Source organism: Pangasianodon hypophthalmus, chromosome 9 (assembly GCF_027358585.1).
Source record: "Pangasianodon hypophthalmus isolate fPanHyp1 chromosome 9, fPanHyp1.pri, whole genome shotgun sequence".
Classification (NCBI taxonomy): Eukaryota; Metazoa; Chordata; class Actinopteri; order Siluriformes; family Pangasiidae; genus Pangasianodon; species Pangasianodon hypophthalmus.
In genome coordinates, this window is record NC_069718.1 from 14,626,263 (window position 1) to 14,652,801 (window position 26,539).

General features: G+C 39.3%; 2 protein-coding genes across 5 annotated transcripts in view; one reads left to right on the top strand and one right to left on the bottom strand.

Annotated features, from left to right (window-relative positions):
* On the top strand, positions 1–18,688 carry fanci (FA complementation group I). Of its 2 annotated transcripts, XM_026919348.3 has the most exons (38): positions 4–629; positions 2,445–2,556; positions 2,974–3,046; positions 3,128–3,258; positions 3,423–3,576; positions 3,683–3,740; positions 4,134–4,175; positions 4,403–4,526; positions 5,130–5,215; positions 5,379–5,511; positions 5,705–5,785; positions 5,889–6,025; positions 6,353–6,533; positions 6,609–6,696; positions 6,806–6,936; positions 7,085–7,155; positions 7,457–7,571; positions 7,776–7,898; positions 9,313–9,381; positions 9,516–9,617; positions 10,127–10,306; positions 10,474–10,595; positions 11,001–11,162; positions 11,377–11,556; positions 11,944–12,110; positions 14,386–14,468; positions 14,687–14,803; positions 14,902–14,953; positions 15,218–15,345; positions 15,937–16,002; positions 16,156–16,252; positions 16,446–16,630; positions 17,137–17,193; positions 17,382–17,441; positions 17,529–17,603; positions 17,694–17,789; positions 17,931–18,032; positions 18,550–18,688. In XM_026919348.3, exons 2-38 carry the CDS (start codon positions 2,464–2,466, stop codon positions 18,607–18,609), a joined length of 3,981 nt encoding a protein of 1,326 aa, XP_026775149.3. In that variant the 5' UTR covers positions 4–629; positions 2,445–2,463; the 3' UTR covers positions 18,610–18,688. The 2 variants fall into 2 exon arrangements, with proteins under 2 accessions (XP_026775148.3, XP_026775149.3); XM_026919347.3 differs by lacking the exon at positions 18,550–18,688 and having other exon boundaries at positions 1–629; positions 17,931–18,113.
* The window catches only part of polg (polymerase (DNA directed), gamma), an 11,944-nt gene continuing 3,207 nt past the window's right edge, over positions 17,803–26,539 (bottom strand). For all 3 annotated transcript variants that reach the window (XM_053237071.1, XM_053237070.1, XM_053237069.1), the window contains exons 6-23: positions 26,449–26,528; positions 26,164–26,350; positions 25,867–26,020; positions 25,536–25,656; positions 25,232–25,456; positions 24,729–24,846; positions 23,588–23,665; positions 23,333–23,431; positions 23,070–23,230; positions 22,899–22,952; positions 22,704–22,821; positions 21,700–21,835; positions 20,901–21,147; positions 20,694–20,816; positions 20,313–20,484; positions 19,647–19,855; positions 19,318–19,478; positions 17,803–18,788 (exon numbers count right to left, since the gene is read on the bottom strand). In XM_053237071.1, coding sequence (XP_053093046.1) covers positions 18,724–18,788; positions 19,318–19,478; positions 19,647–19,855; positions 20,313–20,484; positions 20,694–20,816; positions 20,901–21,147; positions 21,700–21,835; positions 22,704–22,821; positions 22,899–22,952; positions 23,070–23,230; positions 23,333–23,431; positions 23,588–23,665; positions 24,729–24,846; positions 25,232–25,456; positions 25,536–25,656; positions 25,867–26,020; positions 26,164–26,350; positions 26,449–26,528 — 2,508 coding nt within the window. In that variant the 3' untranslated portion in view covers positions 17,803–18,723. The remainder of the gene's footprint in view (positions 18,789–19,317; positions 19,479–19,646; positions 19,856–20,312; positions 20,485–20,693; positions 20,817–20,900; positions 21,148–21,699; positions 21,836–22,703; positions 22,822–22,898; positions 22,953–23,069; positions 23,231–23,332; positions 23,432–23,587; positions 23,666–24,728; positions 24,847–25,231; positions 25,457–25,535; positions 25,657–25,866; positions 26,021–26,163; positions 26,351–26,448; positions 26,529–26,539) is intronic.

A 26,539-nucleotide genomic window follows, 5' to 3' on the forward strand; every position in this document is an offset into this window, starting at 1 on the left:
ACTGCTCCTTCTGAATTAGTTAAACTCGGTTCAGTTATACAATACTCCTCATCACTCCAGCCGGCTCTGCCTGTGCTAGGGCTCCACTTATCCTCAGACCACCTATATGATTTCATTAACTGTAATTACTGAGACGCATAAAACTGTTTTATTTTTCAAGCCTAGTGTTTAAGTTCGGAATGAAACTTTATTTTGTGGTTTAGGGAAACCTGCATACCAGTAGGTGTATCTGACCCGCTCCTGTTTAGCAAAATAGTTTTTCTGTCATTAAAAGAGTAATAAACTGTTTTATTATTGGAGAGATTCGCTGTTCATTACGTTTTTATTGACAATCGTACTAATGCGGGATTCGAACCACGCAATCAAGAGGCAGTCGTTGCTCGCGCGCTCCTCAGTTACGTTACGTTATTTCCTCTTGACGTGTGTAATGATTGGTCAGAAAAGGCTGGGCTTAACGGAATGGACCAATGAGAATCCGTTACGCGATTTACGAATGAGGAAGTTAAACTGTAGCTCCTCTGGCGGGAGTTTTCTACTACAGGGGGAAAAAGGTGTTACAGAAAAAGCTAACAGCTGCTGTGGATGTGAGAGAAACAAGCTAATAAACACCGTCCAAGTTCACAACGAAGGTAATGTTCGTGTTACGGATCCTATAACAAATAATATATGCACACAATAATGTTTGTACATGTTTAAATTACTTTAACGTTTGAAAACAGGAGAATGAACAGCTCTGTGTTCGCATTGTATAGCTATTCTAAACAATAAGGTAACACATAATAGATAATTAAACAAGTAAGCTAACTGCAAAATCTTCCATAAAATGCATGTTAATGTGTAATTCTACACAACCTAACCAGTAGCACATACTGAGGAGTTTTTTTTATTTTGTTTTGATATCATTCGTGACGTAACACACACACACACACACACACACACACACACACACACATTGAATTAAGTTGTCTAGTTATATGTCACTAATTTAGGGGATAATAGGTGTTGGCAACTGTGAACTTGATTTATAATGCTTGAGCTGCTTGCTTTACTTTATTTGTTGTGACAGCGACACAAATATGAATCTGCCCACATACAGTTGTTGCCCTCTGAATGTCACACCTACCCTACTGCATTGCACGGCAAATTAAACTTTTTACATTTTATACTGAGTATTTAAAATGCATCATACACTCATCGAGCACTTTATTAGTGGGTAGGATCTCCTTTTGCTCTCAAAACATCCTCAATTCTTTGTGGCATGGATTCCACAAGATGTTGGAAACATTCCTTTGAGAATCTGGTCCATGTCGACATGACTGCATCATGTAGTTCCTTCAGATTTTTCATGTGCAATTTCATGCTGTGACTCTCCCGTTCTACTATAGCCCAAAGGTGTTCTATTGGATTCAGGTCCGGTGACTGGGAAGGCCACTGAAAAACAGTGAACTCATTGTCATGTTCATGAAACCAGTTTGAGATGACTGATGATTGAGGTGCATTATCATTCTGGAAGTAGCCATTAGAAGATGGTAAATTGTGACCATCAAGGGATGCACATGGTCAGTAAAAATACTCAGATAGGTGATGATTGATTGGTATTAACAGGCCCAAAGTGTGCCAAGGAAATATTCCCCACACCATTACACCACCTCCACCAGCCTGGACTGTTGACACAAGGCGGGTTGGGTCCATGGATTCATACTGATGGTGCCAGATTCTGACTCTGCCATCTGTGTGCCTCAGCAGAAATCGAGATCCATCTACAGTCTTCTGCTGTTGTAGCTCATCCGCCTCAAGGTTTGATGTGTTGCAGATTGTTTTCTGCTCATCACAATTGTACAGAGTGGTTATCTAAGTTACTGTAGCCTTTCTGTCAGCGCAAACCAGTCTGGCCATTCTCTGTTAACCTCTCTCATCAACAAGGCATTTCCATCCAGAGAACTGCTGTTCGCTGGATGTTTTTTCTTTGTTCATCATTCTGAGTAAACTCTACTGTTATGCGTGAAAATCTCAGGAGATCAGCAGTTATAGATATACTCAAACCACCCCATCTGGCACCAGCAATAATACCACAGTCAAAATCACTGAGATCACATTTTACCCCATTCTTATGGTTGATGTGACCATTAACTGAAGCTGCTGGCTTGTATCTGCATGATTTTATGCACTGCACTGCTGCTAGACAATTGGCTCATTAGATAATTGCATGAATGAGTAGGTGTACAGGTGTTCCTAATTAAGTGTTTGGTGAGTGTACATTAACTGCTGGAGATCGAATTAGCAATCTGAAGTAGAGTCAGAAATTTGAAGTACAGTCATCATTATTGAGAATGTTCATAATACGGAGATATTAATTTTTGTATTTCATATTATCAGCCCACAATGACAACTTGGGGAATGACGCTAATGATGCTAATCAATTTATTTTTTTAATGTGTTCACAGACCTTAATAGTCATCTAATATGAAAGCAGCTATTGACAAGATTTTGTCCTTATCGGAGGGAGATGGAATAAAGGAGCTCCAGCATCACCTCACTTCTCTGTCTCACGATCAGGTATATATTTGAAACATGTAAAAACAAAAAACAAACAAACAAACAAAAAAAAACTAGATGAGAATCTTAGACATGAGATTATTTATCCCAAAGTGCAGGGGCTGGAGACATGTAAAGCTAGAGAGGAGCTTTTCCAATTCCTTATCAGCTTTTAGGAAGAAACTGTTGAGTGAGTGCTGTGAAAATGCAAAAGAATAATTTACTTATTTCATTATTCATTTTTTTTGTGTAGAATTGTGTATTGCATTAAATATTTTACATACAGTATATGTTTTAGAAATAGAGTTTTGTGCCACTCATCAAATCTAGTGATTTACCTGAATAATGAAGCTTTGCACAGTAGTTGAAAGCCATTTTTATTTTTGTAGTGCATTGCAGAAATTAGTGCTTTCAATTTTAAGCTCACTTTTTCTGCAGTTGACTGCACTGATCACAAATGCCGCCCTGAAAGGAAAGGATACTGCAGCCTTGATCAAAGCTATATTCAGAGGTAATTTGCATAACACCCACTTTGACACGCCTTGGCTTTTGTGAAAAATTAACCAGTGTTTCTCTCTATGTCTCATTTAAGGCTCACCAGTGAGTAGTTCAGATGGGGCCAGTCGCAGGTTGTGTGTGTATAAGCACTGTATTCCTCTCTGTCAATCGGGAGACCTACAGACAGAGGTGGCTTCAGATATTATCGGGTTGCTAATGTTAGAGGTAAAGACACATTTATTTAAAATTCTATTAGTGTTTATTTTCTTTAGTAGAATTCACTGTATACCACAAGTCAGTGTCACCATTAAGGTCTAAAATGCAAAAGTTTGTGCATGTATATGTGTTTGGAGGGAATCATTTATTTTCTTTGCCATTCTGTGTTACAGACACATGCTCTACCTGGCCCTGCATTGGCAGCGTTGGCATCTTTATATGTCGATGCAATAAAAGGGGGTGAAATGGGTAGTGGTAAATCACTGGAGCTCTTCCCTACCATCCTCACTGCCCTGGCAGCTACAGAGACTTTAGCTTATGGCAAAGGTGACAGTTTTCTCACCATATCACCATTTTCTTACCATGTCTCTGTGTTTCTTACATTTTGTTACATCACTCATTACTGTACGCTGTTCTGTTCTTTTGTATTTAGGAGAGTTAAGTGGAGAGGAATACAAGAAACAGCTGATCAATAGCCTTTGTTCAAGCAGGTACTAAAAGGAAATAAAAGTATTAGTTTTTTTGTATGAAATATATAATGTACAGATCCCAATTAATTAATAAGGCTGTATTCAATTACTGTGGCCAGGAGTCCATAAGACTGCAGCTTCATGGGTAGGATGGCGTGGGTTCTCTAGCTGTAAATACAGAGCCAATCTGTTAGGTTATATGCAGCATTTAGTGCTCTCCTGCAAACATCTTTTGCTGTCCTACTAAAAATAAATACTGTAGTTGGTTATATCTTTCATGAAGAAACATTAAGGAAAGTTAAATGTGATAGGGAAACATAAATGATTGGTGGCCTTCATTAATATGGACAGACAACTGGTAAATGAAATAATACTGGCAATACATCAAAATATTGTGATCTGTTTTGTTTACAGGTGGGACCCGCAGTGTGTGATCCATCTTACCACCATGTTCAGGTTAGAAAGAACCCCAGTGTATTTACGCTTGTATTGGATCTCAGCCCACATTGCCATAAGCACTGAGGTGTTAAATTATCTTAACATTTATAACATTTTCGTAGTGACACTTACTGTCACTCTGTTGACATTGATCTTTGTGCTGTGGCACTTTTAATATACTTTTACCTCTTTAACTGAACATTTCCTGGGAGTTTCCTCTGTTTTTTTTTTTTTGTCTTTCTAAGGGATGTGCCCTTATCTCCAGAGGAGCTGCAGTTTCTGATTGAGAAAGTCCTGAGGATGTTCCTTAAGTTGGACCTGCAAGAAATCCCCCCTCTAATTTACCAGCTGCTGCTTCTGTCTGCCAAGGTCTGCTGATCTCACATGCCAGCCTCTCATATTACACAGTCATACACTATGTGTAAAGGTGTTTGTAAGGAAAAAGGGATATCCTCAGAACCTAGTTTAAAAAAAATATTGAAAGCACTTGGGGTTTAGCAGAGACAAACTGAAGCCTGAACTCCTAAAATTTAATGTAAATGAACCTGTATTCTGTAGATAAATGAAAGCAGGAGTTCAATGTTTGTGGTTTATTCTAAATTGACATTTTGTATGAGATTTGTCTGAGAAAATAGATATGATGGCTGAACCAATTGGTGCAGTGCCAAATCTGACTTCATGGTGCAAATGTGGCTGAATATGTGTAGACCTTCCAGAGCAAAACCCACTTTTTAATAGTACACATTTTTTTCATTTTGCTTTCTTTTATTCACATGATCCACTGCTCTGACATAACTATGCATGCAGATTCAATGATTTTACCCTGGACACACTGTTAAAGCAGGAAAAACCGCCTTTGAATTGTTATTTCCTGATGCAGTTAGCATTAGCACTAATTTATTTGTCCTGATGTTTGTCTGACAGTGTTTACAAATAGATCTCTACATAAAGGTGTATGTCTCTCTTGAGCAGGGTTGTAAAAGGCTCCTGCTGGAAGGAATTATTAACTACTTTCGAGAACAGGACCTTTGCCAGAAAGAAGAGCAGAGCAAAGGAGAGTAAGTATGACTGTTTACTCTATTTGTTTGTGTGTCTGGATTAGTCTTGAATCTGAATGTTTGTGGTGATGTTATTGTTGTTGATTTTGAGTCCATATCCTCTTTCATTGAGCCAAGTACTATTATACTGATGCCGAATGTTTTAATGATGCTGTGTTATCAGGAGTAAGGATGTTGAGGTGCAAACCATCCCACAGGACCAGCTGAGACATGTGGAAGGAACTGCTATTTTGCACATTGTATTTGCCATTCGCCTTGATCATGAGCTTGGCAGGGAGTTCTTAAAAAGCATCAAGGTAAACATCTTTTCAAAGTTTCCATGTGATCATCAGTTTTATTCTCAAAGATTCAAGATTCACATTGCCTATACCTAAAATGTGTACCAGTTGCATTATTATAACCACAAACCTAATAAGATTAAGGTTCTGATCTCATCTGGAAATGTAAATGCCACACGAATGTCATGTTTCATTGTATTTGTCTCTGTAGGTATCTCAGGGTCAGCCACTGTGTCCTTTCAGTATTGCTCTGCTGCTTTCTGTGGCTCGCATTCAGCGCTACGAAGAGCAAGTATGATATCTGGCACATCCGGGAACTATTAAGAAACACTGTATTAATACATGTGGCTTTAATCTTAAGATAGCTCCTTGCTTTGTCTCTAATTATTGCCTAGGTGTTTGAGTTCTTGAAAGGTGCAATCACTAAGAATTTCAAGGATGAGCAAGCTCAGCAAGGTTCTAAGTTTCTGCAGGATCTGCTACCCTCATGCCACAGTATCTCTCACATGATTATGGACACGGTCAGAAACAGGTCAGCATGAGCACATCTCCTGTCTCATTTTTACTGTCCCTGTTAGTACAACAGTGAAGAAATTTCTAATTAGGGTTTTATAATGTCAATTTTTATAGGGTGTATTTGTGTGTTGGATCACCTAGTAGTGCTTGTGGCTTTTAATGTTTTAATGCTCCCTAATGTTTGGGGATTTCTGGTATTAAAACTGAGCACTGCTGATGTTTGACCTCAGACTCAAGTTAGATGAATAGAGATCTTTTATTTGTAGATTTATTTTTTTCATTTTAGCAAAAACATACTGATTTTAATGTCCTTTTTTTTTTCCCCCGGCTCTTTTGTCTACAGTGTCTTTGGCTGGGATCACGTCACACAGAGCCTGGTGCAGTTAGGCTTCATCCTTATGGACTTATTTGGACCAAAGGCAGGACCTTTTGGGAAGACCACTGAAATTCCCACTGCTACAGCTAAAACACCTTCCCAACTAGCATGTAGACTTGGTGGGCAAGTTCTTCTAGAGAGCTTCAAGGTCAGATTTGTTTTGTTTTGTTTTCTTAACAAGATTGGAAAAGATTCATTTTAAAAGCCAGTGTTTCCCCTTCAGATGCATGAGCCAATCAGGGGAGAAATCCTGGAACAAGTCCTGAATCGATTGGTTACTAAGACAGCTTCACCAGTTACACATTTTATTGGTATTGAATTAAGCATCATAGTCCTCATCCAAACATGGACAAGTAATAGCAATATATGTAAAATGTTTTCTAATTTATAATCGTATCATTTATTTCTCTCCTGTTCCAGACCTGCTTTCCAACATTGTGATATCCGCTCCCATGATCCTCTTGGAGTCCTCCTCAAAAGTGATAGAGACTTTTGACCAGTTATCTTTCCTGCCTCTTACCACAGTGCAGGGGCTACTCAAAGCAGTGCAGGTAAACTCAAGAGAGCTATATTGTATGTTAGCTGTTGAAATATTTAAAGTTTGGCTTAGACATAGCATTTATAAATTTGTGAATATGCTCACAATCCTACTTTCTAAATTCCTTTTTTGACATGATCTGTGGTGTTTCTTCTTCTCAGCCACTGCTCAAGGTCAGTATGAGCTTAAAGGATGCCCTAATTTTGGTGCTGAGGAAAGCCATGTTCTCCAGGTATTAACCTAATGTACATTAGCATTTTGAATATTTCATGGTTCATGCTATTTCTGGCATTTGGAATCTGATTGGATGCTATTTGTCTAGTATCTATCCCTTTATATAGGCAAATAAAAGGAAAATAATATTGGTCTCCCTTCTCATATTCAGAAGTTTTTTACTATCCCAGTTATCTTACTAACTACAGAATAATTCCTCACTGGCTGTTTCTCTCACTGAATAAGGATGCTTGTTAAAACTGTCCTTTATGTATTTGACACCTAAATCTTGCCCATCACCCTTGCTGCACACTCTGTAGCCAGTTAGATGGACGGAAGTCTGCTGTGGCTGGCTTCCTCTTGCTGCTGAAGAACTTCCGGGTCTTGGGGAGTCTGGCCTCCAGTCAGTGCAGCCAGGCGCTGACCTCCAGCCAGGTAACCAAACTGCCAATCATTATAGTGCTTATGACCCGGATTGCACTTGCTGATCTCCTTCATGGTGTGTACTGAATGTAGATGTTCTTCGCCAGGGGTTATTGTTAGACAGCACCTCCAGTATGCAAGTATCATGCTAAGTAGGGTTTCATTATGCGATTGGTTGATCAGTGTGAGTTGAATGGTGTGTATTGTGTTCTTCAGGTCCAGGCAGATGTCCACTCGCGCTATAATGCTGCTGCTAATGAGGCTTTCTGTCTGGAGATCCTGAGCAGCCTCCGCCGCTGTCTCAGCCAGCAGGCGGATGTGCGTCTCATGCTGTACGAGGTCAGAATCAGGTCCTCTCCTCTTCTACCTTCACTTAATGGTCATTGATTATCTCCTGTTGTCATGGTCACTGGCAAAGTTCTTGCTCCAAAGATGAAAATTGATTTTTATTGTTTTTATTGTTTTGTGTATATACATATATATACATGCACACACACCGATTAATGTTATGGCTGAGCTGTGTGTGTGTGTATACCAATCAACCATAACATTAAAACCACCTGATTAATATTGTGTAGGCCCCCCTTGGGCAGCTCTGCCCTGTCAAGGCATGGACTCCATAAGACTTCTGAAGATGTGCTGTGGTATCTGACACCAAGACGTTAGCAGCAAATCCTTTAAGTCCTGAAGTTGCAAGATGGGGCCTCCATGGATCAGACTTACTTGTCCAAGACTTTGAACTCTTGTCATGTTCTATTCCTGAACAATTTTTGCAGTGTGGCAGGGCGCATTATCCTGCTGAAAGAGGCCACTGCCATTAGGGAATATCGTTGCCATGAAGGTGTGTACTTGGTTTGCAACAATGTTTAGGTAGGTGGTATATGTCAAAGTAACATCCACATGAATGCCAGGACCCAAGGTTTCCCAGCAGAACATTGCCCAGAGCATCACACTGCTTCCGCCGGCTTGCCTTCTTCCCATAGTGCATCCTGGTGCCATCTCTTCCCCAAGTAAGCGACGCACATGCACCATCCACGTGATGTAAAAGAAAACGTGATTCATCAGACCAGGCCACCGTCTTCTGCCGCTCCATGGTCCAGTTCTGATGCTCACATGCCCATTGTAGGCACTTTCGGCAGTAGACGGGTCAACATGGGCACTCTGACTGGTCTGCGGCTATGCAGCCCCATACGCAGCAAGCTGCAGTGCACTGCGTGTTACCGTTCTATCTTAGCCAGTATGAACTTTTTCAGCCATTTGTGCTATAGTAGCTCTTCTGTGGGATTGGACCAAACAGGCTAGCCTTCACTCCCCATGCGCGTCAATGAGCCTTGGGCGCCCATGACCCTGTCGCTAGTTCACCAGTTGTCCTTCCTTTTGGTAGGTACTAACCACTGCATACCAGGAACACCCCACAAAACCTGCCGTTTTGGAGATCCTCTGACCCAGTCGTCTAGCCGTCACAATTTGGCCCAAATCAAAGTCGCTCAGATCCTTACACTTGCCATTTTTCTTGCTTCCAACACATCAACTTTGAGAACTGACTGTTCACTTGCTGCCTAATATACTCCACCCCTTGACAGGTGCTATTGTAACAAGATAACCCATGTTATTCACTTTACCTGTCAGTGGTTTTAATTTTATGCCTGATCGGTGTACAGTATATATGTGTATGTGTGTGTGTGTATATATATATATATATATATATATATATATATATATATATATATATATATGTTTGTGTATTTTTAAGGGATTCCATGATGTTCTCCGACGCAACTCTCAGTTGGCAGGGTCCATCATGCAGACCCTTCTGTCACAGGTGGGTGGTTGTACTTGTATGTCTTAGAACAAATCTATGCCCGTTATTTTTATGGCTACTTGAATATTTATTAACTTCATATTATTTGACAAATATTGAATATTAAATAGTTTGTGTCTATCTGCGTTCTCTAGCTGAGGCGATACTATGAGCCAGAGCAGGACCTTTTGCCACCTGTGAAGTTGGAGTCTTGCATAAATGCACAGGGAGATCAGGTCTTCCTCCAGGAGCCTCTGGTACTGTGATCTTAAAAAAACTAAAAAAAAAAAAAAAAAAGAATATGAGAATGAAAGAATCTTATTTTACTCACTGCCAACAAAAAACATTTACACCTCTCTATTTCATCAATGTCTGATTCCATAGAACAGATTCAGGATAACTGATTCTGAATTTTAATTGGATTGACATGTTTTAAATTAGCATTAATATCCATCCAATTCAGCTGTCAATTGTGAAACGCCAAATAGCCTCAGCTCAGTTGCAACTTTTACTTACGATGATGTCACATCCTGAGCATTTATGCTATAATCTAAAAGGGATCCACTTTCTTAAGACCACTCTTTATGCACTGAAAAATGCAAAAAAAAAAAAAAAAACCTTTCTGCAATTTTGTTCAGTTTTCACTCAGGTTTTAATGGTCATAGACACCATGACAGTTCTGGAGAGAGGTGGAGGTTATCTTCTGTTTTCATGTTTTTTTTAATGCAGTCTATCTTGCCTTTTCTTTTTCTTTTTTCTCATTTAGGCTCACTTGTTCTCCTGTACCATCCACTGCCTGCTCTGGTATCAGAGTATGCGAGATGCCTCCGGAGGTGAGAGTGATGATGAAGAGGAAGATGAAGAAGGGTTCCAGGATGAACTCCATGCAATTCTGGAGAGTGTAACTAGACGCATGATCAAGTGTGAGCTGGAGGACTTTGAGCTGGTATGTGACAGTGCTAGTGTATACCAGTGAGTTGCAGAAACACTGCCATTTTTTTTATATACACAGACAGACACTGCTTTAGGAAGATGTTGCTATGTTCCATGCAGACTATTCAAACTGTGAAACTTGTCTGAGCAGCCCAAAAAAACTTCATCTGTTTCTCATAGGATAAGTCTGCTGAGTTCTCCATGGCATCCAGTGTTGGGGTGAAGAACAGTATATATGCTGTGCTGGTGATGGGAGTGTATGAGGTTCTCATAGAATACAACTTCATCACAGGCAACTTCAGGTAATCTGACATGAGCATATGTTTAGAAGTGTCATGGGGCTTTCTAGGTTCCAGTTCCACCAACAGAACCTAAATTAGTCATAACCTTTTGGGAGTAAATTGGGATCTTAATTGTTAGGATGGTTACATCTGGTATACTCTGGCAGTTTTGGTATACTACAGCAGTTTTGCTGTAGAATAATCTGCTTAGCAAATGTTATTGTTACATATATCTTACAAGGATGTGCACAGGTAAGACCAGTGTTAGTTGTATGTAGATGTACCTTTGTTTGGTGCAGTTTGGTATGTCAGCTCTTAGCTATGACCCATCTAGCAATTAAGACTAATAAAATTATTTGATCCCTCCAGCACAGAATGTTTAAAGGACTGTGTGCCTGTCTTGGTGTCTGTGTGTGTATTGAGCAGCAAAAGCCGTTTTCAGGATGTCCTGGAGCTTTTTAATCGTTACAACAAACTGGCTGAGATTCTGAGGGAGAAGTCAGGAAAGGGCCGGACACCCTCTAGTAAAACTCCCCGGAGTCTGCTCTCTGTTGGATTTGTATCTACCCTACTGACTGCTCTCTTCCGGTACGTAGCAGTGAGCATGTGTTTCAGTGAGTATGGTTTTGAGCTGGTCATGGATTTTAACAAGACACTTAAAAAATGAGAACTATACCATGGCCACCACGGATCATATGGTGATCAAGGCATATTCTGCCTAACCTGTCTGAGCTCTCATTGTGGATTGTAGTGACTCTATTTTGAACAGATATACTCTATTTGTTTGTGTTCTTCTGTGCAGAGACAGTACTCAGACTCATGAGGAGAGCTTGTCAGTGCTGCGCTCCAGTGGAGAGTTTCTTCGCTACAGTGTGAGCGTAGCCCTGCAGAAGGTTCAACAGCTGGAAGAGACAGGCTACACAGATGGACCTGATGGCCAGAACTCTGACAAGACTTTCCGCCATCTCTGTGAAATCACTAGGTCTCTTCCTATGCAAAACAAATACAGACTTTAATTATGGACTAAAGTTTTCTGTCACCATGGCTTGAGATTGACACTCAGTTGCAAGGTTATAAGGTGCACTGTGACTTATTGACCATTATCAGACACACATACCATTTTAGTGCACTTTGTAGGTATTCAGTTACTGGCTGTGCTATGCACGTTATGTCAGCTCTCCCCTCTCCTGTCTGTCATCGCACCACTTACTACATATACAGTAATTTGGGTGGTGGGCACTTATTGGCCACTTTATTAGACACACCAGCCATGTTGTTTCAACTACTACGTGTACAAGTAGAGACTTTATTTAAAAAAAAAAAAAAGACAAGCACTTTGTTGATGTTACCGTCTCATTTCCTTTCTCAGTGTGCTGATGTGGCGATACACCAACATCCCATCATCTGTGGAGGATGCTGGGAAGAAGGAGAAGAATTACAGCGTGTCTCTGCTGTGTCTGGAGGGGTTGCTGCGTATCTTTAGCACCATCCTACAGCAATACCCCACCAAAGTGTCCAGCTTCCTGTGTTCTCTTGGTAAGTGACTTTATGCAGCTGCAGTGAGGGAAAATATTCAATATTCAGATGCTTCTTTTGATATTTAATATACTTCCAGTGAATGTATCCATTTCAAATTTAAATTGTCTTTTGACTTTTTACTTATAAATATGAACATATGTATTAATAAGCATAAAAAAGATTTTAATAAATAAAATTGATATTAAAAAAAGTATTCAGACACTATTTTAAACTGGGTTTATATTTATATAAATGTAAAAATATATAAATGAATATAATAGGTTTATATGTTAAATGAGCACTTTATTAAGAACACTATATTAATACTGGGTAGGGCCTCCCTTTGCTCTCAAAACAGCCTCACTTCTTTGTGGCATGGATTCCACAGGATGTTCTTTGAGATTCTGGTCCATGTTGACATTATTAACAGTTCCTGCAGATTTTTTCAGGTGCATACTAATCAAATCTCCTGTTCTACCACATCTCAAAGGTGTTCTATTAGACACGTCTGAAACCAGTTTGAGATGACTTTTGTTTTGTGATATGGTGCATTATCATGCTGGAAGTAGCCATTAGAAGATGGGTAAATTGTGGCTATGAAGGGATGCACATGGTCAGCAAAAATACTCTGATAGGCTGTGGCATTCACGTGATGATTGGTATTAATGGGCCCAAAGTGTGCCAAGAAAACATTCCCCACACCATTAAGCCACCTCCACAAGCCTGGACTGTTGACACAAGGCAGGTTGGGTCCATGGATTCATGCTGTTGGTGCCAAATTCTGACCCTGCCATCTGTGTGCCTCAGTAGAAATTTGGATTCATCAGGCCAGGCTACGTTTTTCCAGTCTTCAGCTGCCCAGTTTTGGTGAGCCTGTGCCCGCTGCAGCCTCAGCTTTCTGTTCTTGGCTAACAGAAGTGGAACCTGATGTGGTCTTCTGCTGTTGTAGCCAATCCGCCTGAAGGTTCGATGTGTTGTGCATTCTGAGATGCTTTTCTGCTCACCACAGTTGTACATAGTGGTTATCTAAGTTACTGTAGCCTTTCTGTCAGCACGAACCAGTCTGGTCATTCTCCATTGACCTCACTCATCAAAAAAGCATCTGCAGAACTGCCACTCACTGGATGTTTTTCTTTATTGCACCATTCTGAGTAAACTCTAAAAACTGTTGTGCGTGAAAATCCTAGGAGATCAGCAGTTATAGAAATATTGTGTGTGTGTGTGTGTGTGTGTGTGTGTGTGCGTGTAAGGGTTACATAACAAATCAAATTCTAGATATATATGCTGTTAAAAAATGTTCATGTGCAGATTGCACCTGGTGTCAAGACTCGAATGGAAAAAAGCTGCAAAGACAATGAGAACAATAAGCAATGAACTGCAGTGAAAACTCCTCTGCTAAAAAAGAAGCACAGAGATGTGCATCTGAAAGCATTTAGACAAATCAGAACCCTTTTGGAACAATATACTCTGGCAAAAAAAATTTAACTCTTGCAGCTCATCATGTTTGGACAAAGAAAGGTTATGTGTATGATTCCAAGAACACCACACCCAGAGTGAAGTCCAGAGGTGGGAGCATCATGATATGGGGCTGCTTCTCTGACAAACGGTACTGAGGCATTATCAAAGGAAACATGAATGGATCGATGTACCGGGACATTAGGGAGAATTTAATCTCATCACCCAATAAACTGAATCTGAGGAGAAAGTGGATGTTTCAACAAGACGAGTCCAAACATACAGCAAAAATACCTCAATAAGGCCTTGCATGGCCTAGCCTGACCTGAATCCCATTTAAAATTTATTGTGGTTTTTGAAATTGAGTTCATCAGAGGGACCCCTGTATCTTGGGGAATTGAAGAGGATTTGCCAAGATCAATGGGCCAAAACTGAACCACAATGCTGCTAACAACTAAATACTTGTTACCGTAGACGTCTCAAAGCTGTAACTGCTGTTGCAAACAACAGCTTTGCAACAAAGTATTAATGTTGGTAATTGTGGAGTCCGAATACTTTTTCCCTATTAGTTAAATTTTTAAACATATCTTTTTTATGCTTATGAATACTTTTTTTATGTTAATGTTTATAAGTACAAATAAGTATAAGAAGTGGATATATGCACTGGATATACTGTATATTAAATAACAAAAACAAAATTGTCTGAATACTTATTTCCCCCTCACTGTATTTCTGTTCTAACTGACTGACTGCTTGTTCCATTGTGTAATTCAGACAGACATTAATGCTGTAGCTTCCTGTAGCACAAGTAATGGTAGTGTGTGTCTGTTCCTTTCAGATGTTTGCAGAGAGGAGGAGGAGGGTGCCCCTGAAAATGCCAACTTGACAGAAAAGGCTGCCTTCTACATTCGGCAATTTCAGGTAAAAAACTTTTTTAATGACCCTGCAGTGAGAGTGCATTCTGCCCAGGCGTGCTTTATATAGCTTGGTAAGAGGCAAGAAAGAAAAATGGAACATACTGTATGTTAACTACAGTTTGGAGGAAATTCTTCTTATCAGACACAAATTTGAAGAAAAATGTAAAGCACCCAATCTAACTGTGTGTGTGTGTGTGTGTGTGTGTGTGTGTGTGAGAATAGCGTGCCCTGTTCAGTCAGCTGAGTGGAGGAGAGGAGGACTTCAGCAGCAGAGAGGCCCAGCTGCTAGTCAGCATCCTCAGTGTGCTGTTCCGCCTGCTGGAGCCCACCTCCCAGCAGGTATACATTTAAAAAAGTTACTCCCACTTGAATATTATTGAAGTCTTTACTGAATTGAGGTCGTTTATTTGATATTCTGTATATGCATTTCTTCACAGTTTCTCCAGATGATTACCTGGACAGTAAAAATTTGCAAAGAAACTAGCTTCGGTAAGCCTTAATTATACCTCTGTGTGTGTGCATAATAATTCATGTGATGTTATATCTTTTCTTGCCTTTCACCTGTCTGATGTGCAGACAGACGCTACACTGAAGGGAATGAACAGAGTATTTCATGTGGCTTAAAATAAAAGTAAACTACTTGTAAAATCTGGCACTTATCATATAGTTTCATATGAATCCCAAACTTTAGGTGGCATCAGTTTGAAAGGCTTATTACATTGCTTATGTGATCTCTCTCTTTCTCTCTCACAGAGGACATATCCTTCAGTAAGGGTCTACTGTCTCTGCTCTTCAGTCTGCATGTCCTCTACAAAAGTCCTGTGTCTCTGCTGTGGGAGCTCTGTCAGGACATTCACAGTCAGCTAGGGGACATAGACCAGGTATGTGTCTCTCTGCCTGTCTAATCCATATATAAATACACACACACACACACACACACACACACAAATGCAGAACCCATGGACTAATGACACGCACGCCCCTTCTACGTTTAAAGGAGTACTCCAGCATTTTTTGACTTAACCAGTATCTACAGCATCTGTAGCACACGTATGATTGTCCAAGATGAAAGTTTTGCCACATTGATAAAAGAAAAAAAAAAAATTACATTTCACATGGTTATTACCTGCTCTAACAAGTGCCCTTAGGCTTCAATATTAAGTTAAGATTAGGCCTAGGCTTCAAGCATAAATTATGAGTACAGATATGTTCTTTTCTACATCCATATGTTATACTAACATGTATAACCATGTTAGTTTCTCAGTATAAATTTTTCAGCGGTAATCAGTACAATACACACCACTTTTTTGTGACCAAGGTTCAGTGCGTCATCTTTTGTGCATTGTTTACACTTCCACTGTAGGAGAGGTGCCCTTTTTTTTTCTGATGCATGACATTGTATTCACCATTGATCATGCGGTCTTCCAGAGTGTTATTTGTTTTTTATTATCCCTGTTTCTCTCTGTGCACAGGATGTGGAGGTGGAGAAGCAGTCTCACTTTGCAATTGTAAGCATGAAGACAGCAGCGTCCACCACGGTGAGTTCTCTAAGGCCAGTTCTCACTTACAGTGTAACGTGACCAGAGATTTGGTTTTTGATTGGTTGATAAAGTGTATGTCCATTTTAATTACATCTACATGCTACAAATGAAGAGACATTAGTCTGATGGATGAAATCACTCCCTCTCTAGCTTTTAGTGTTGTCTCAGGTAGGGAGGGTATTGGATGAGGTGGACTGGTTGATTGCCAAGAAAAAAGGCCAGTTAACATCTGATAGAACAACTACAGGTGTGACTTTTTTTTTTCTTTTTAAACATTTTTAGTATCATCAGATATATAATTTTATTGGTATTATTTATACTATTTAGTATATACTATTTGGTATAACTAAAATATGCTATACAATTTGTGACAAACTCAGTAATGCCATTTAATTCTTGAAGGCATTCCACTGAGCTGTGTGTATGTCTGTGTGTGGCAGGAGGCACCTCACAGCCGTCAGCCCAGCAGGACCCTGTGGAAAAAGCAATGACTCTGCAGTTAGGCACACTGCTGACAGCTCTGAATGAGCTTGTGCAAACAGCTCTGCCTCCTGGTGCCTGCACAGACGCCCTGCTGCGAGAGCTCAGCCGAACCTACACCATTCTCACCACCCTAATCAAATACGTGAGAGCCACACCTAACAATACACAGGCTTACCAAAATAACATTTTAAGTTATTTAAAACTTGAAACCCAGAAATTAAGTAGCTCAGTAGTAAAACAATAAAATAACCAAACACAATTTTTAACATTGACTTCTAAAATATTCAAAACAGATTCTCTGTTAGGACTGCCAAAATTAATTTTACTGGTTAAATACTATTTGAATGATGTAGCATCTGTTCTTGCCTTTTACCTGTCAGCTGGGCAGACAGATGTGCTGCAGGGAATGAACAGATATTTCATGTGGCTTGAAATAAAAGTAAATTACTTATAAAATCTGCCATTTCACATATCCCATAGTTTCATATTAATCCTAAATTGTACATGTTCAGTTTGAGAGGCTTATTACATCTCTTATGTAGTGGTATCAGTTTCCTTTAAATCATGTTTAATATTTGTGCACACTGAACTAGAAACAGGAACTGGAATTCCTTATATACATTACACAATTTCCTTTTTCTCCTGCAGTATATCCAGTTGTGTGTAGCTCATCCTGGTCAACTGCCTGCTCGTCTGGAGAAACTGGTAAGAACCCTGATTTTAATAGCAGATGTAAAACATAAGAGGGGCTCTAACTTGATTTATACTTTATCAAAGAGCATGAGTAAAGGTTACAGTGTCTAAGCAAACTCTGTAATTAGGTATGGTTGCAAAATAGTTCTTTCCCCCATGTTTACATAATGTAAGGCGTGTGTGTGTCTGTGTCCATAAAGGTGAAGCTATCAGGCTCTCACCTCACCCCTCAGTGCTACTCATTCATCACATATGTACAGGTAAGTTCTTTTCTTCTTTTTTGTTTTCTCAATCTGCTGATCATGCTAGTGTTTCACATTATATGCTGCGTGGTGATTTACCTACAGAGTGGTGAGATGAATGGAGGAGTAAATGAGAGGAAGAAGAAAAGAAAAGAAGAGGAAGCAGTTGTGGCTGCCTCTGTAAGGATTTTTACTCCTCTGAATTCCCATGTTCACCCTGGACATACTCAGCTCTTATCTAATGCTTTCTTTTAAACCATATTGCTTTAGGCTAAGGTTCTACGTGATACCAAATCTATACCCACTCTGATCTTCAATATTGAACAGTATGAGAAGTTTCTAATTGTTCTCTCCAAGAAGTCAAAGGTAAACTCTCAAATCTTTCTCAGCTGATATTTTTAGTAAACAAGTAACTATAAAAACAGAATATGGGCATTGAGAACAATACATACCAAAAAGTAATTCTGTAATGTTTAATAAGTCAGAGGGCTATGATGTTTTCTTCAGGTAAATCTGATGCAGTATATGAAGCTGAGCACTTCTCGAGACTTTCGGATCAATACTGCCACACTGGAGGCTGCACTACAAGAGCAGCACGAGAGCCAGCAGGTTTGTTTGCTTATACACTTTTACATTTCCAAATCTTTAGGCTTATTATTTAGTAGCTACATGGACAGTAATGTTAGATGATTAAACTGATAGTACAAGGTAATCATAAAATGTGGGAATATGGAACGATCCATGATGTTCATTTGGATAACCTACATTACATGCTTGTAACACACCAGAGATGCCTTGACCCCAAACTTGACTCCTACAAAAAAAAAAAAAAAACTCCTGCAGATATACCAAGACATGTGTCTGAGTTAAGTTTGTATAGTTAGAACCCACTCAGTATCAACAAATAACAAAATAAACCTTTGTAAAGGATACTGTAACATTCTACTTGTTAGAGTTTTGAAATAAAAAGTGAAGTGACACTTGAATTATTGTAATAATTTCAAAACATGTCTCAAAACTTTCACACAGTCGAAAGAACCCTTACTTTTGGTATATAACAGCCTGATGCATGTTCAGATACAGCTTTACTTTTCTTAATAATGACCTGCCATCTTTCTTTTGTTAGACTGACACTCAAGCTTCTGAGGAGAGTGAGGCTCCCAAGAAGAAGAGAAGAAAGCAGTGAAGGAAAACAAATTTTTATGTTGGATCTTCCTTTGGATCCTCAGTCACCAGCTGTGCATGTTTAACTGTTGGCCTTTTCCAGTGGTTTCTCCTCCATTATTCTGGAGATTTTGGACTATCTTCCTTTGGCCAAAGACCCTTTAGTAATCTCAATGATCTGATAGATATCCAAGGCTTCACCTATTGAAAAAAAATGCATATTTAATTTTGTTAATGTTTCTATTTATTTTCCACATCTTTTCAATGTGTTAGTTCTTAATTCCAGAGACCACTTATATGAAATTAGATGTACTTTATATTCTAAAAATAAAAATATTGTAAAATAAAAATACAAAAAGACTCATTTATATCAATTAATTTCATCTTATTATGTAAAGAAACTGATATTTAAAAATTTTGGTTGGATGGTTGCTATATTTAATGAATTTCAAAATATGCTATAAAGTGATTTTTTTTTTTTTGGTCATTATGGCAGATGCCCTTATCCAGAGCAACTTACATTTATACAGCTGAGGGCTAAGGGCCTTGCTCAAGGACCCAGCAACAGCAGCAGCTTGGCAGTGCTGGGATATGAACTCATGATGTTATGTTCAATAGTCTAGCTTCTTAACCACTGAGCTACCACTTTTCTAAGCTTTAGTTGCTTGTTTACACAGGAACATGCATCTTTCTTTGCAAGAGTATTGCAGTGTATATCTGTTAATCACACCTTGTGCTAGTCCAAATCGGCGCTCCAGTCCAGTAGGATTAGATGGAGTTACACAGTCCATAATGACCTCTTTCCGTAAGCACTGGTCAATATCTACAGCACTGAAGAAAGCCACAGACTGAGGGAGATCATTCATGCCCAGCTTATAGGCAAACATACATCTGTGGAGACAGGGCAAGCAGTTGAGACCATGTACATCCTGTCATCAAGTAAACGAGAGTCTCATTTAACATGTATGGAATTCTACTCAGACCAGATAAAAAACATTTTTGTTAGTCTCTGCTTCTAACGATAAAGTTAAGACTAGTCCGAATAAACCTTGTACTAACCGGGTAAGTAGGTTGGTGATCTGTAGTGCGAGTGCTGCTCTGTAGCGGTCCTCACTCTTTACTAGGTAGCGCACTTCATCATGAATGCTGATACAGAAGCGCCCATCTATGTCATACTCTTCCATCAACCACTTCATGGACACCAGCATCAGGTGAAGGTAGTCCACTGCTGAACTCTGCACCACCCAGTTCACCCTGCTGGTAATGAACTAAAAATACACATATACTAGTCATACTATTTATATGTTCAAAAGTATTGGGGCACCTGCTTGTCCAACATTTATGCTATAACTAAGGTGTTAATAGGAAAGGTGCAGTTTGTATTTGAAATATTACTAGTACAGGTCTGAAACATTTTACAAAGACATTTTTCTCTAATTTCCCTTTGGCATCAATAAAGTGTTATCTTCCTCCTTAGAAAAGCTGATTCACAAAAAAAGCCTTTTTTATTGCAAAGCTCAGCTTGGACCTTTTTTTTTTTTTTTTTTAAACCTTTTTTTTTTTTTTTAAGGTGTAGGGTTAGGGTTGGTATTCCTCACATGCAGCAGAGGGCTCCAAAAAATTACAGTCAACCTATGTCTACTGTCTGAAATAGGTATAACTTAAATAGCCAAATATATTAATTAGTAAAGGGTTCTGATGTTTGTGTTTTAGAAATTAAAATACCTCTTCTTTGACAGCAGCTGGCTCCAGGGCTCGGGAGATTCTGCAGCCTAGCACAGGGGTGGCTGGCTGCTTTGAGTGAGCGATGTTTTCCAGCTTGTTGAACATCTCGGATTCAGTACCTCCAGTCCACACACGCCGTCCAACTATATCCCACTTCTTCTTATTCCGAGATCTAAGAGAACAAGTAATTACAGCTATTCCACACAAGCTAAGCAAATGGCTTTTATTTTTAAACAAGTAAGATCCATCCAAAATATCAGCTTACCCATCTCTAAATCAAAGCAAGCCAGGGACAAAAATAAAAGCTCTAAAATCAGTTCCTAAGAATCAAAAAGTCATAAAAAAACAATATTGACAAAGCTTAAGAGTCAGTGATCTCACTTCTGGCCCAATAGTTTTGAAATCCGGCGTAACTCCTCTCTGGACACAGTCCCATCTTCATCCCTCTCCACATTTACACCTAGTTCCTTAATTAGCCATTCCCCCTCTTCTGAGAGATGATATCTGTTTCAAATTAATAATTCTATTTTCAGATAAACATATCATTATTAAGACTGGTTTAAATAATTGAGTCTCCAGCTGTTCTACCTGCGCAGTCCTTTAGTGAGAGCATACATCTGGCGTGCTTTCCTAGCTGCCTCGGTTTGGCTTAGTCGATGGTTGAACTGCATGAGTAGGCGCTCGGCAAACGGCCGGCCAGCACCGTAGATGCGGCCATAGTTGAAGACTTTAGCATGCTCCCGGCTGATGCCCACAGCATCTGCAGTGCGGCTGTGCAGGTCTGTGCCCTGACTCTTTTTCCCCTGCAAGGTCATCCACCCAAACGCTGTGCACCCTGAAAGGCACAATCGAGCACTCAAACCCTTATTTGTTCAACATGACGCTGAAACAATACATCTACTTTTTTCTTCAGTAACATGATAATGTGTCTAAGTGAAACAAGATATTCAAGTGGGTTACATTATGGCTGGACCTTTATCCATTGAGATTTGCCAGCATATACATGGTACTTGCACATGCATCTTTCTGCCAGACATTTACTGGTGGAAAAAAAACTCACTGCATTTTGGCAGTTTACAGAAAAACATGAATTTGTCTTTGAAAAGATTGAGTTTTATTAGTTGGCAAAATAAGACCAGGGACCTGAAGTAACAAAGTCAGTTTTGACTTCAAGTCTAAAAAATTGGCTCCAAGTACACACTGAGATAATACCCAGTTGGGCTACAGTTTTGAATAAAAGTTTCAAAATGCTGACCTGACAAGTCCAATTCTGACAATAATAATATAGCATATTGACAAATTGCTGTATTAGGCACTTTGGCTGCTGTATATCATCTTTGGTTCAAATGGAACAGGATAAGGAAATCAATACGGCATGTTATCTCACCGTGCATGCCAGCAAAGTGAGACTCTCCTAGCACAGCTGCAATCCACAATTCTTGTGAGTCAACATCTGAACCCACCAGGTGATAACCAGGAGGCACCTGCACCATAGCTTTCAGTTCACTGCCTACACGATCCCGCTGCAAAAACATTAAGATGGATGCATAAGCTTTCAGGGGATTATTTATTTATTTATTTTTAAATCTTAGAGAAAGCATCATTTCTATGTTAATCTTTCTTCAGTGTATCAAAGCTGACTTTAACATGTAAGGACATGTTAATGTTGCAGTGTAGACATCCTGGTCTAAACTCTAGACAACCTTGATGTGGTTATTCAAGGACTATGAAAGCCCCAGGGAACTTAAACTGGTGATTGCTTTGTAATTAGTCTCATATTAATTTTGAGGTCATACAATAAGCATGCATAAGGTTTGAATAATTTGTCTTTCCATGCTCTACAAACCTCATTACTATCATTGTAATATGTAGCAACACTGTATAATCTAAGCAAAATAAAAAGCTTCCCTAAATAGTATTCACCATATTACTAAAATGGTTTGGTATTATTACAGACATTAGACAGATTTTATACATAATAGTTATGAAAATAAGTAGATTAGCAGGTTCAGCTGGTTTTTAAGCATTATATTATCTGATATATATCTAATTTTTTAATTTAAACTTTGATAAATATCTACAGGGTGTCCAAAAACTCAGGAACCAATGAGAGTAAACCTTAATTTTGTATTTATTATTTACAACATACACTCTTTTGCTCTATGCACTTTCTTAGCCACTGTATCATGTTTTTTGCTCAACATATTCGGGTCAACTTATTCCCATTGGATTCTGACTTTTCGGACACCCTGTAGTATGCCACTCATTGTTATTACAGATATTTTTATTGTTTTACACTGTGTTCCTTGGAAATTTTATTGTTTATTGGGGAGCCATAAATAGAACATGCAACCAGATTATGTGGACAAGACTCAGCTTGATTCTTCTCACCCGTGCATTACTGGCAGTAAGCCACGTCGGCTCCACAGCCCTGCGGGTAACTGTCCCAGCAGTAATAACCTGTGGTAAAATGGCACCATATTGCCCCTCCTCACTGTAGTCATCATGTCTGTGTAGGTCAAAGAATGGTTTTAGAGATACAACCACAATGTAATTACTGGATGGTGCAAAATAATCCTGACATACCTGATAACAGCACGAGGAAGTTCTCCCCTCCGTAGCCAAACGACCATCTGAGAACTACAAAGACAGACAAAAAAAAAATCAATAAAAAGAATACACAATAGTCTAAGTCAATAATATCTGACCAAAGGGAATTTCAAAAGGCTGTTACTGGCAGAGCACTCTGGAGTGTACCTGATGCGTTTTTGGGCGTTTCTCCAAAATGAGATCATTTTGTTGATCTCCAGTGCACGTGCTGCATTGGTTCCTCCTCTGCCTGCCTGAAGGGTTCCATCCTCCATTTTAGACAGAAAGTCTTTAGAGAAGGGGCTGCCCACGTTATTCTCATTCCCATCCTGACATATAAGATCACTGTCAAGGTCACACTCAACAGGGTTGTGCATGCAGAGCAGTGTTAATTCATATAATGAAATCTGGAAAGGGGTGTCTCAAGTAACCTTATGAGGTAGCTTGAAGAACCAACATCCAGGGATGTTGACATCATTGTATGGTCCATTTCCATGGTGATAGGGACACTCGTGAGCCGAGTCCATACTCTGCGATATTGGATAGACATAAACAAGGGAAATTTTTACTCTTTAAATCTAAAAATGGCTACATAAAATTAGAATGAAACATAGTAGATTTTTATGGAGATCACTTGATTAGGTAAAATCTTGTCAGTCTTGTCATTGCAGTAAATGGAAACTGACCTTAGACCTTTTGGCTCTCACTGCCCGTGGCAATGTCTCATCTTCAGACACGACCTCTAGCCGACTCAACTCCTCCACCTAGAGGACAACACACACACAGAGGGCTATATTTGAAAGTCCAGTTTCCTAGTTGCTAATGTTGCTACTGTAAGAGATTTAATTATCTGTTTCACCAAAAACTTTCATAGACATACTTCAAAAGGAAATGCCAGGGAATTAATTGTATTAGTCACCTACACTGTTACAACAATCACAGCCATAAGATCACCTGAATACATATAAGTTTGTAAACAGTATTTCTAAGTTTATCTGTAAGTTTCTAAGCAGATAATTTTTAACAATGAACTACAGTCTCACACTATCAATTTAAAGGGCTCAACAGAAATTCAATCAGTGTTAAACATTTTTAATTAGCTGCAACAAGCACAGCAGAACCACAGTCATATTGAAGGATACTGTTTGGGATTCACTGTATTCTGGAGATACTGTATATTTCAAATGGTTCAGAAATACAGCTTCCGTGTCTGTTTATAACTGTCAGTCCTGTCTCTCGAAGATAATGTACATCTCGATACATGGGAGAAGAATTTGGAAAGGCATTCAATGTTACATAACATTTATGACTGTAAAAGAAGGTTCAGAGCTGTGGCTCAAGCTTTGGAGCAGCAGACCGTAGCCAGTCATGAAAATAGAGAGCCTGAATTCAAGTTTTACTTCATGTTCTCTGTATGCACACTCATTACCAAAACAGAGAACCATACAATATCTTATAGTGATCATTCAGGATGTCAAGTACGGCTCATTTGAAAATCAAAAGCTTCCAACTTGAATTTGTTGTTCAAAGACACTTAATTCAACTGCTTAAACAAAGACAATAAATCGATTTAGTTAAGTCTACTAAATCTAAGGGTGGCCAGACACATTGTGGGTAGCACTGTTGGCAGTCCCAGGTTCAGTCCTGAGGTTAATGTCTGTGCTAAGTTTCTCTGTTGGTTTGCTCCAGGTACTCCGGTTTCCCCCCACCTCACAAAAAATATTACGTTTATGTTATAGGTATATTGATTACTCTATAACCTCCCCTAGGTGTGAACAGATGTATATGCTGCCCTACAATGGACTTGCATCTCATCCAGGCTCTTACTGTTTGCCACACACTGCTGTCAGTCAGCATAAGGTCATCTGAGGGCAGACTGTCCAGACACTGTGGCTGTTCCTTCCCTTTCTGTTCACAATATTCTTTGTAGATGTTCTCAATTGCCCTAGAGATGGCAAAAATACCAAAATGGTAATAAATAGTAATTACATTTAAAACCCTTAAAACTGAAAAGTAATTAAATTTAAAAACAATAAAACTGAAAGCTTGTCATTAATTACAGTAACATTATAATAGAGAAATAATGTCAATATTCAAATGTCATCATTCTACTACCAAAAACATGTAATTAATTGTGAATGTTAACCATGTATGTGGTATGTATGTTAAGTAGTCAGCTAAAAAGTCCAATTTACATTTTTTGCACTACAAACCAATATCAAACAAATTTATTTTAAAGAACTTGTAGAGTAGGCAAATATGCCGTTACTGATTCTGATATCAAAAATGCTCACAAAAGTGATGAACCAAAACCAGAGTAAAGATTGTACCTGTAGGGACATATAGGTCCTTCAGTGTCGTCTGTGGTCTCCAAGTTGTCTCTGCGTCCTGGGACAAGGTAGCCCCAGCCATGTTTCTCTGTGTAATGCAGAGGAAAACCATCCCACGTCAGGCCCATCAGCTTGGGTGTCACTCTCATCTGCAGGCTGATCAGAGTGGCTCCAGGAGACCAGTCCTCCTCTTCCGACATCCTCACACACAGCTTCCGGTACCAGCTAACAGACAGAAATGTTAAGAGAAGGGAGGGAAATGTCAGGAGCAAGTTCAGTGAATGTGTGTTATGCATATACTCACCCTGGGTGTGCAGGCATGTGCTGCCTCCTCTTAGGCAGGAAGCTAACTGTACTCTTTAGCTGCTCCACAAGTTCTCTGCTGGGGTCCTTCATCTCTTCCTCTTCCTCTGGAGGGCCTGGATCTGCAGATATTCATAACATCGGGTAATAATGTTATGTTCAGAAAATGGCATAAAAAATGAATATAGCACAATACTACTTAGTTTTATTAAAACTACAGCTTCACACAGGAACTGTTACATTAACACACATTACTAACATATAAAAGAATAACAAAAAAACAAATGTTTTTATAGTTTGAACATGTTGTACTTTATAGCTACATGTCTTACCCTCATCCCAGTTTTTCTCCAGGTTGCCAGATGCAGATGCCACTGCTGCTTTTTCAGCCTCCTGCTTTGCCTTCTTTCTCTTGCTCACGGTCATTTTCTTCTGTTTAAACTCCTGAACATCCCACTCTAAGTCCCAAAGCCAAGGGTCCTCCTTGTACCTTACATTACAAGTTATATATGACTGTTTGGCTGATGACATTTAACTAGACATGTACACATAACATTTCTTGCACATAAAATGAAATCTTCTATAAACTGTGAATGATTAAACATTTATTGGAAGCATAAAGCTGGTAGGTACCTGTCGTCCTGAAGTAACTGACAGGCGTCATCTGCAAGAATCATCAGAGATTTTTTCATCTCTCTTTGAAGCTCCTCAAATGTGTCCTGGGCATCCTCCAAATACCGGTCCCAGCTCTGATTGACAGGCAAGTAGCAAACACCCATCTCCAGCATCCCTGCAAAGGTCACTGGATGAGGACACCTACAGCAATTCATAAACAACAGGGTGATTAACAAGTTAAACTGTGACAGTTGATTCAGGTTCAAAGATATGTGCAGAGTATATGTGGAATATCTTACCTTTCCAAGAAGAGGGATAATTGTTGGACAAACACCTCATGAGTAGCCAGCACATCCATAGCACAATACTGCATCAGCTCCTATTGGCATA

What these genes read in the sequence shown, in the direction of transcription:
- fanci (XM_026919347.3), top strand. Translation starts at nt 2,464, where the DNA reads ATGAAAGCAGCTATTGACAAGATTTTGTCCTTATCGGAGGGAGATGGA. An exon ending in CTGCTCGTCTGGAGAAACTG is followed by an intron (nt 17,194 to 17,381) that starts GTAAGAACCCTG and finishes GTGTCCATAAAG; the next exon opens with GTGAAGCTATCAGGCTCTCA. An exon ending in AAGCAGTTGTGGCTGCCTCT is followed by an intron (nt 17,604 to 17,693) that starts GTAAGGATTTTT and finishes ATATTGCTTTAG; the next exon opens with GCTAAGGTTCTACGTGATAC.